This window comes from Oryctolagus cuniculus, chromosome Y (genome assembly GCF_051225735.1).
Source record: "Oryctolagus cuniculus isolate XC-2025 breed Fujian yellow rabbit chromosome Y, ASM5122573v1, whole genome shotgun sequence".
Lineage (NCBI taxonomy): Eukaryota > Metazoa > Chordata > Mammalia > Lagomorpha > Leporidae > Oryctolagus > Oryctolagus cuniculus.
The window spans coordinates 2,910,359-2,921,218 of record NC_142889.1 but is presented as its reverse complement, the minus strand read 5'-3'; the positions used below and the strand labels follow the sequence as shown (position 1 = coordinate 2,921,218).

The window sequence follows — 10,860 nt, the reverse complement described above, 5'->3', positions numbered from 1 at the left end:
GGCAGGGGAGCTAAGGCCTTGGGGTTTGGGCGCAGACTGACAGGTTCCTGGTCCAGTCAGGGGCAGGAAGGGGACCCAAGGAGGTGGGGTTCTGGCGGGAGACTGACAGGTTGCGGGTCCATCAGGGGCAGGCAAGGGAGCTAAGAACATGGGGTTATGACTGAAGATTGACAGGGTCCGGTCTAGTAAGGCCAGGCAGGGGAACAAAGGAGATATGGTTCTGACTGCAGACTTACATGTTCCTGGTCCTTATGGCCTGGCAGGGAGGCTAAGAGTGTGGGGTTCTGGCCTCAGACTCACAGGTTCCTGATCCACTCATGGGCAGGCAGGGGAGCAAAAAGTTGGTGTGATGGCCACAGACAGACAGGTTTCCAGTCCCATCAGGAGCAGTCTGCGGACCTAAGGATGTGGGGTTCCTGTTACAGATTGACATGTACAGTCAATGCTACTCAGCACAGCCACAGGAAGTTGGGTTCTGGGCACAGGCTGTCAGGTCTAGGTACCATCAGGGCCACACAGGGCAGCCTCAGGGAGTGAGGTCCTGGCAGCAGACTGACAGGTTCCCGGTGAAGTCAAGGAAGTGGATTCTGGCTTCAGTACAGTAGAGATTGCTGAACAAAGTAACTCCCTGCATCCAAAGCTTCTGTGCTGTAAGCCCCCCTGTGACTCCCTGTATCCAAAGCTTCCATGTTGTATGTAACTCCGTTTTCCTGCTGATGTAGCCCTTTTTCCCTTTAAAAACTCTCCCTAAGAAAGATCGGGGCCTCACTCCTTCCTCTGCTGTGCTGGTTGGTTGGATGGGGTCCCTGTCGCGGCTTGTACTCCTGAATAAACCTTGCTTTTGCAGTTCGGTGTGATCGACACTCTGGGGGTCTCTGCAGGGATCTAATGATCTGGGCACAGCATACTTTTTGGTACCCAGCAGTTGAATTATTAATAAAGACCCTCCACGACATTGAGAAACTGAGGACTGGATGTCTTCAATGCTGAACATGATCCAAAGAAAAATTGATTCCAATTGTTCTCAAGCTTTTGAAAACATGGATATTATCCCAGACTCCTTTTATGAGGCCAGCATCACCTAATTCTAAAACCAGACAAAGATACAATAAGGAAAGATAATTATAGAGCAATGTCTGATGAATATAGATGCAAAAGTCCTCAACAAAGTACGATATAATTAAATCCAACAATGTATCAGCAAGAATGTGCATCAGGACCAAGTCAAATTTATTCCTGGCATGCAGGAATCATTCAACTTATGAAAGTTTAGTAAAGAATGTAGCTAGAAAGAAGGGAAAACTTCTAATTTAGGCATTTTATCCATTTTATTTAACCAAAATATTTGCTGCGACAAGACTTTGCAACATGTGTATTGTGTAAATTATCTGTGAATGTTTTATTTTAACTTGTTTTGCAGGGAGGAAAACCAACATTAGGCAGAAAGTCATATTTGCATTGCTAAGAGACAAGTCCTCTTATGATGTCACAGTAACTCAGGACCATGGTGATGGCTGACATCAGCTAGTCTTGTGTAAGTCTACTAAAGCAACATTTGAGGCCTCAGTTCTCAAAACCAGGCAGAAGCCAAAGAAAAATTTATTTGAGATGGCCCAGGTTCCCTCAGAAGTTCAAGGTGTCTCTCCTCAGAGTGGAACAACTGATTCAGAAAACACCACTGAAGCTCCAGGCTGGTATCCCACAATTGATAATGACTTGGATTTAAGGTCTGTAGTTGAAGAAAATGCCTTTCAAGCTTTATCTGAAGGACCCTTGATAAAAAGACCACGCTATACACTTTGTATGTCTGACACCCCAGAAGGGAATGATTTTGTTTCTCTGACCTTTCCTGTAAAACTTTGGAAGATAGTTGAAAGTGATCAATTTAAGTCAATTTGGTGGGACGAAAATGGGACTTCTATTGTGATAAATGAAGAATACTTTAAGAAAGAAGTGTTGGAAAGAAAGACCCCTTTTAAGATATTTGAAACAGACAGCATGAAAAGTTTAGTTCGACAGCTTAACCTTTATGGATTTAGAAAAATACGACAAGATTTCCAAAGCTCTGCATCCCTGACTGACTTTCTGGAAGAAGAAAACAACATACCTGTTTTTAGCAAGGTATTCAACATATTCACTTACAACTAATGTAGGCATCACAACTAAGTTTAGTTTGTACCTCACTTAATATATTTATTTATGGAGTAAGACACAAAGTTTAAAATTAGCTGGATCAACATTAAATTTTTATGAGAAGAAAGTTTGAAATTCAAAAATATAAGCAATGTTACTAGTTATTTTGAATCTTATCAATGAGCTCCACACAAAGAAGTTAAGGTCAGTTTAGTGGAACGGTTATCATATTTAAATGTTTGCTAACTTTTACATTTAGGAATAATCAAGTTTTATTTGTTGTAATTATGTTGAACCTGATATTTTAGATTTAATAATTTTATCTATTCATTTATTCATAGATTGCATATATTCATATATATTAATTTGTGACTCTTGGTTTGAAGTATCACTAAATGCTTTCTCCTTTGGTTTCAGTTACTGTTCTATCAGAATCCAAATTTTAAGCGAGGATGTCCCCAACTTCTAGTAAGAATGAAGCGCAGAGTTGGGATTAAACACACATCTCCACCATCTGCTTCTTTAGTTCACAATCTTGACAAGACATACCACAGTGCAGGCGAGTATGTGCATACTCAAAATCCTAGCTCATCTACAGAAACTAATGAAGAAAGGTTACTTTCAACTTCTACAAATTTAAATGTGCCTCCTACTAGCCACAGAATTGCTAATTCAAATGATCCAGTGACAAGTAATATTTTGACTCCATCATCAACTTTAATTGCACCATCAGGACAATTTGTAACAAATCAACATGCTCTTTTAAATCAAATGACCACTTCTCATAGGCATTCATATAGCACCTACTCTCAAGCACATGGCCATATCCTGAATGTTGTGACAACTACAACTTCTATTTCCCAATTTCAAATATTGTCTCCTGTACAGAATAATTATTTTGGACTGATGGCAAACCGTCCTGTTTTTGCACCTAGACATCCTTCTTTAGCAACAATTGTGGGTCCTTTTTCTAGCACGTTAACAGCAAGCAATCCATGGTTCACTATGCCAATGATAGCTAGTAGAACTGCTGCCTCCCCGCCAATGTCAACTAATCAACCATCCTCAATATACCAATATCCTAATTTTAACTGACCTTTGACTAAATGAAAATTAGACACGGAAAGGTGTTATGTTCATCAGTTCTGGAAAAATAACTGAAATTCTATTACTTGAACAATAAAATGACATGTTCAACTTTATGATTTTTTTTCTTTTCAAAATATAGTTTTATAGTAAATATTTTATATTGACAGGAGACTAGTCTGCTATTAGTTGTATAGTTTATGAAGTTCCAGTCATTTGATATGAAACTTCACATTGAATATTTGAAAGTTAACTTTATTTCATTTTATATTTTATAAAGAAATGTATTAATACATTGCATTCTCAGGGTCAAAGCAAATGCATTAATAATTGCTAGAACATAATTCTATTCAATTTTTTAAGTTAGTCTGGTTTTTTTGGTAGCTTTTATTTAATCAATATAAATTTCCAAAGTACAGCTTATGGATTACAATGGCTTCCCCCCCATAACATCCCTCCCACCCACAACCCTCCCCTTTCCCACTCCCTCTCCCCTTCCATTCACATCAAGATTCATTTTCGATTCTCTTTATATACAGAAGATCAGTTTAGCATACATTAAGTAAAGATTTCAGGCCAGCGCCGCGGCTCACTAGGCTAATCCTCCGTCTAGCGGCACCGAAACACCGGGTTCTAGTGCCGGTCGGGGTGCCGGATTCTGTCCCGGTTGCCCCTCTTCCAGGCCAGCTCTCTGCTGTGGCCAGGGAGTGCAGTGGAGGATGGCCCAGGTGCTTGGGCCCTGCACCCCATGGGAGACCAGGAAAAGCACCTGGCTCCTGGCTCCTGCCATCGAATCAGCGCGGTGCGCCGGCCGCAGCGCACCGGCCGCGGCGGCCATTGGAGGGTGAACCAACGGCAAAGGAAGACCTTTCTCTCTATCTCTCTCTCTCACTGTCCACTCTGCCTGTCAAAAAAAAAAATTAAAAAAAAAAGATTTCAACAGTTTGCTCCCACACAGAAACATAAAGTGAAAAATACTGTTTGAGTATTAGTTATAGCATTAAATCTCAATGTACAGCACACCAAGGACAGAGATCCTACATGAGGAGTAAGTTCACAGTGACTCCTGTTGTTGACTTAACAAATTGACACTCCTGTTTATGGCATCAGTAATCACCCTAGGCTCTAGTCATGAGTCGCCAAGGCTATGGAAGCCTTTTGAGTTTGCCGACTTCGATCTTGTTCGGACAGGGTCATAGTCAAAGTGGAAGTTCTCTCCTCCCTTCAGAGAAAGGTACCTCCTTCTTTGATGGCCCATTCTTTCCACTGGCATCTCACTCACAGAGATCTTTCATTTAGGTGTTTTTTTTTTTTTTTCCAGAGTGTCTTGGCTTTCCATGCCTGAAATACTCTCATGGGCTCTTCAGCCAGATCTGAATGCCTTAAGGGCTGATTCTGAGGCCAGAGTGCTGTTAGGACATCTGCCATTCTATGAGTCTGCTGTGTATCCTGCTTCCCACATTGGATGGTTCTCTCCCTTTTTGATTATATCAGTTAGTATTAGCAGACACTAGTCTTGTTTGTGTGATCCCTTTGACTCTTAGACCTATCAGTGTGATCAATTGTGAACTGAAATTGATCACCGGGACTAGTGAGATGGCATTGGTACATGCCACCTTGATGGGATTGAATTGGAATCCCCTGGTATGTTTCTAACTCTACCGTTTGAGGTAAGTCAGCTTGAGCATGTCCCGAATTGCACATCTCTTCCCTCTCTTATTCCCACTCTTATGTTTAACAGTGATCACTTTTCAGTTAAGTTTCAGCACTTAAGAAGAATTGTGTGTTAATTACAGAATTCAACCAATAGTAATAGAACAAAAAAAGAAAAAATACTAAAATGGATAAAGTATTACATTGTACATCAACAGTCAGGACAAGAGCTGATCAAGTCACCATTTCTCACAGTGTCCATTTCACTTCAACAGGTTTCCTCTTTGGTGCTCAGTCAGTTGTCACCGATCAGGGAGAACATATGATATTTGTCCCTTTGGGACTGGCCTATTTCACTCAGCATGATGTTTTCAAGGTTTCTCCATCTTGTTGCAAATGACTGGGTTTCATTGTTTTTGACTGCTGTATAGTATTCTATAGAGTACATGTCCCATAATTTCTTTATCCAGTCTACTGTTGATGGGCATTTAGGTTGGTTCCAGGTCTTAGCTATTGTGAATTGAGCTGCACTAAACATTAATGTGCAGACAGCTTGTTTGTTTGCCAATTTAATTTCCTTTGGGTAAATTCCAAGGAGTGGGATGGCTGGGTTGTATGGTAAGGTTATATTCAGGTTTCTGAGGAATCTCCAGACTGACTTCCATAGTGGCTTGACCAGTTTGCATTCCCACCAACAGTGGGTTAGTGCCCCTTTTTCCCCACATCCTCGCCAGCATCTGTTGTTGGTAGATTTCTGAATGTGAGCCATTCTAACCGGGGTGAGGTGGAACCTCATTGTGGTTCTGATTTGCATTTCCCTGAGTGCTAGTGATCCTGAACATTTAGGTTTTCTGTCTTCCTGGTTCAATTTAGGTAGATTGTATGTGTCCAGGAATCTCTCCATTTCTGATAGATTTCCCTGTTTGCTGGCATACAAGTCTGTGAGTCTAATTGGAGATCCTTTGAGAGTAATCTGACGTTTCTCTCTTGCACATTTTAGGATCTTTTCTTTATGCTTCACTGTGGTGAGTTTAATTACCACGTGTCGTGGTGAGGATCTCTTTTGGTCATGTTTATTGGGGGTTCTATGAGCTTCCTGTACTAGGATGTCTCTGTCCTTCTCCAAACCTGGAAAGTTCTCTGCTAGTATCTCACTAAAAAGGCCTTCTAATCCTTTCTCTCTCTCCATGCCTTCAGGAACTCCTAGAACTCGAATGTTGGTTTTTTCAATAGTATCCTGTAGATTCCCAACAATATTTTTTAGATTTCTAATTTCCTCTTCTTTTCTTTGGTTTGACTGTATGTTTTCCTGTGCTCTATCTTCTAAGTCCGATATTCTCTCTTCTGCTTCACCCATTCTGTTTTTAAGGCTTTCTAATGTGTTTGTCATTTGATCTATTGAGCTCTTCATTTCATTTTGATTTCTCTTCACTATTACACTTTCCTGTTCTACTAGTTTCTGTGTTTCATTTTGATTCTTCCTTAAAATTTCATTTTCACGAGAGAGATTTTCAATCCTGTCCAGTAAGGATTTCTGTAGTTCAAGGATTTGCTTTTGAAAACTTCTAAATGTTCTTATCATAAATTTTTTGAAATCTCTATCTTTCATTTCTTCTATCTCATCATCTTCATAATCTTGAATTGGGGTGTCTTGTTCATTTTGGGGGTGCCATAATGTCTTCCTTGATCTTGTTTCCTCGGTTTCTGCATTTGTTGCTTGGCATTGTGGATACTCTTTGGATGCTTCTTCCCTTGCTGTGGTGTTTTTTTCTTGTTATACTATGACTGTATTAAGTGGACTGTCTGCTTTTGATGGAGCCTTAGAGGCTTGAGATGGGTGTGGCCTGAGAGCCTGTTTGGTTCCTCAGGGTTAAGGGTATGCCAAAGGTGACACTCCCAGGTTAGGCATGGTAAATCTCTCTCTTTTTTTATTTATTATTTTTTTATTCAGAAGGGAAGTAATGCTGCACAGCTAAGCAGAATTGAAGGTAGTCAGCGTCCAATCTCTGGCTCCTGTGGGTATAACATTCATCTGCTCTTTCCCAAGGACCACACAGGTAATCAGTAGAGGGATTTGTCTATGGAGAAAATCCTGAACAATCATACAACATTGAGTGGGAGAGAGGACCATCAGTACACACAGGTTGGGAGTAGAGCCACTGATGTTAGAGTAGAGGCTGTGATTACAAAGGAATGAGGCCCCAAGTGGGCTAGACAGGGTCTAGAAGAGTTACTAGTGGAGGACCTAAGGAAGCTGCTGTCTAAGCCACAAATAAGTTCTCTGATTGAGAGGCAAATAGAACCTGACAGAAGGGGCTTGATAATCTGCTGGGCTTTATGGTCCTGTCAGTTATGAGGCCCAGACTCATCTATCTCTTTACATGGGGTACATTTTAAGAGAGGTGTGAACCTCCTTGGGGAAGGCACCCTGTTGACTTCCATTACCAGCTGGCCTGGGAGGAGAGTTGGCCAGGTAAAGGCAGATGGCATCTCCAACAGGAAATTTACAGTTCTGCCTGTAATGTTGCAGACCCTGCTTGGCCACCCCTTCAGCAGCAGTGGTCACCTTGGAAGCTGGGCTGAGTGAAAGACTTTTCAGCTTAGAGCCAATAAGATCCATGACTCTCACCTGGGTATCCTTCAACTCCAGGGCAGGTCCATTTCCAGTGATCCAACTCTTGGCTGGCAGAGCTGCCAGGGCTTTTAATGAGCTGATTTCTATTAAAGTCCAGGCTTACCTCATTGAAAGCCACTGTGGTGGGCCGGCGCCGCGGCTCACTAGGCTAATCCTTTGCCTTGCAGCACTGGAACACCGGGTTCTAGTCCTGGTCGGGGCGCCGGATTCTGTCCCAGTTGCCCCTCTTCCAGGCCAGCTCTCTGCTGTGGCCAGAGAGTGCAGTGGAGGATGGCCCAAGTGCCTGGGCCCTGCACCCCATGGGAGACCAGGAGAAGTACCTGGCTCCTGCCATTGGATCAGCGCGGTGCACCAGCCACGGCGGCCATTGGAGGGTGAACCAACAGCAAAGGAAGACCTTTCTCTCTGTCTCTCTCTCTCACTGTCCACTCTGCCTGTCAAAAAAAAAAAAAAGAGTTGCTTTATATCAGTCTAACAATAGTATCTGATATTTTGTGTGATGCCCTCTTGTTAGCCATTGATATCCTTTAAGTGAGTCTGTGTCAGGGCCTTTTAAAGCTTCATACAGGCAGGCGCCACGGCTCACTAGGCTAATCCTCTACCTTGCGGCACCGGCACACCAGGTTCTAGTCCCGGTCAGGGCGCTGGATTCTGACCCAGTTGCCCCTCTTCCAGGCCAGCTCTCTGCTGTGGCCAGGGAGTGCAGTGGAGGATGGCCCAAGTACTTGGGTCCTGCACCCCATGGGAGACCAGAATAAGTACCTGGCTCCTGCTTTCAGATCAGTGCAGTGCGCCGGCCGTGGTGGCCATTGTAGGGTGAACAATGGCAAAGGAAGACCTTTCTCTCTGTCTCTCTCTCTCACTGCCCATGCTGCCTGTCAAAAAAAAAAAAGAAGAAGAAGAAGAAGAAGAAGAAGAAGAAGAAGAAGAAGAAGAAAGAAAGCCACTGCAGTGGACTGGCCTGTTGGGTCTCTAATGGCAGATCACTGTACAGAGCTACATTTAATAGGCCTTCCACCCATCTTTACATTGCTTCTGAAGCCTAGCTCTCTTCCTTCCAGTTTTTGTTAAACCAGGCCAGAGGATGCAAGTCAAAGGGGGTGCTCAAGTCCCATCTCAAATCTGTAATTTACAGTCTGTAATTACAGACATGTTCTGATAAAGGTTTATTTCATGCCCATGAGGAAAGCTATGTCCTTACTTTAAAACCTTTCTGATCTGAAAGGGAGATTTTGACTGTTTACTGTGCTGATGGCAAAGTAATCCAAGCGATAAAATTATAATTTAAGCTTTAATTTTGGGTATGCTGTTACAGAATATATTTGCCATCCCTTTTATTATATGTAAAGATCAAATCGTGCATCCTAGAGAGTCCTTCAGTATAGTCAGTTTCCTACCTTGAAGAGAATAGAGAAATAAGGGAGCAAGTCCCAGATCACTTGCTGATGGTAACAATATCAAATGAAAACTTCTATACATTTTTTGTCTTTTTTTTTAATATTTTTTTATTTTTTTTATTTATTTTTTATTTTTGATAGGCAGAGTGGACAGTGAGAGAGAGAGACAGAGAGAGAAAGGTCTTCCTTTGCCGTTGGTTCACCCTCCAATGGCCGCCGCTGCAGCCGGCGCACCACGCTGATCCGATGGCAGGAGCCAGGATCCAGGTGCTTTTCCTGGTCTCCCATGGGGTGCAGGGCCCAAGCACCTGGGCCATCCTCCACTGCACTCCCTGGCCATAGCAGAGAGCTGGCCTGGAAGAGGGACAACCGGGACAGAAGCCGGCGCCCCGACCGGGACTAGAACCCGGTGTGCCGGCGCCGCTAGGCGGAGGATTAGCCTATTGAGCCACGGCGCCGGCTCACTTCTATACATTTTAATGATACTTGTATTTGGAAACATCTCTTAAATATCTAACATGGTATAGCTTTTTTAGCCAGTAAATTCAAGCACAAACATATAAAAATGGTGGGGGCTGGCACTGTGGCACAGTGAGTTAAAGCCTTGGCCTGCAGTGCTGGTATCCCACCAGTTCATGTCCTGGCTGCTCCTCTTCTGATCCAGCTCTCTGCTGTGGCCTGGGAAAGCAGTAGAAGTTGGCCCAAGTCCTTGGGCCCCTGCACCCACGTGGGAGACCTGGAAGAGGCTCCTGGCTCCTGGCTTTGGATGGGCGCAGCTCTGGCTGTTGCAGCCATCTGGGGAGTGATGCAGTGGGTAGAAGACCCTCTCTCTGTCACTACCTCTCTCTGTAACTCTTTCAAATAAATAAAATAAATCTTAAAAAAAAAAAAAAACTGTGTTAGTTTCTTTCTACCACCAAGTTTAAAACATCTGATCCAGACTCAGGTCACATGAATCAAAATGTATCTGATTAATTTAGCAGTTTAAACTTATGAGCAATCTTTTATCTATAAGCCAATTAAAACAGAGTTCTTAATCAATTATCCCATGTAGACAGACAATATGTACACACATGTAACATAACATACAAGATAGGACAATAAAGCAGCTTCAGTAATAGCTTCTTAAACTCTTTGTTTTTTAAATTACTAATTGATTCAAATTACTTTCTGCTCTAAGTAGCCTGTATTAACCATGCTTTCTCTGAATTGGAACCTGTAGTGCATTATTGGCTTCATCTGTTTACAGAACCATCCCATAGTACTGAATACAATAGAAGTAACTGGAAAAAGTCCATCAGAAGCTATGGGAGGGCAGCTAAACACAGAATCAACAATGTTTTAGTTTCATGAGCAGAAAATCTGATATATAAAACTGTGGATGACAAGACTTCAAATAGCCATGTTTAAAATTATAAACACATCAACCAACAAGAGGAACTTGCTAACTCCACACAGTATTTTCAAAAGCACCTGTAGGATTTTAGAAAGCATCTAATCCTTTTAGACCTCAGGGCCTTTCTCATTAAGATGACCATTAATTTAGTAACACAAGATCATTAAACTTTTTAACATTCAGACATTTATATCAGTAGCATTTTATATTATAAAACTTAAAATTTAGCACCACTTCACATCTTGACAGTACTTCTAATATAATCCAAATAGCCTGATTAGTTGTGTCTCTCTATGATGAGACATATGTCTTTGAAATTTCCAGGAGCACATCTGGAATTGTCAAAGTGTAAATTTTTGGAATTTTGATTTTTTGAATGACTGTCAAGGATGTCAAGAAAGCTCAAAATCTAAAATATCTGGTTGAAATAAAATTCTTTAACATCATGACATTATATAGACCAAATCTGATCCTTGTTACAAGGTGACTATTCAAATGCTTGGAAAAAAAAAAAAGCACATATTTAAATAACCCACAGCTCTAAATAAAAACTCAGCTAT

General features: G+C 41.9%; 1 protein-coding gene across 1 annotated transcript; it reads left to right on the top strand.

Annotated features, from left to right (window-relative positions):
* The first annotated feature begins 1,608 nt into the window (after positions 1 to 1,608).
* Positions 1,609 to 7,228, top strand: LOC149119112 (heat shock transcription factor, Y-linked-like). Its single transcript, XM_089325270.1, has 3 exons — positions 1,609 to 2,121; positions 2,551 to 3,054; positions 7,223 to 7,228. Exons 1-3 carry the CDS (start codon positions 1,609 to 1,611, stop codon positions 7,226 to 7,228), a joined length of 1,023 nt encoding a protein of 340 aa, XP_089181396.1.
* Positions 7,229 to 10,860: the final 3,632 nt, after the last annotated feature.

Bases quoted from the DNA above. Each gene is read 5' to 3' on its own strand.
- LOC149119112 (XM_089325270.1), top strand. From the start codon at position 1,609: ATGGCCCAGGTTCCCTCAGAAGTTCAAGGTGTCTCTCCTCAGAGTGGA. The intron at 2,122-2,550 runs GTATTCAACATA...CTTTGGTTTCAG, and splicing joins ACATACCTGTTTTTAGCAAG to TTACTGTTCTATCAGAATCC.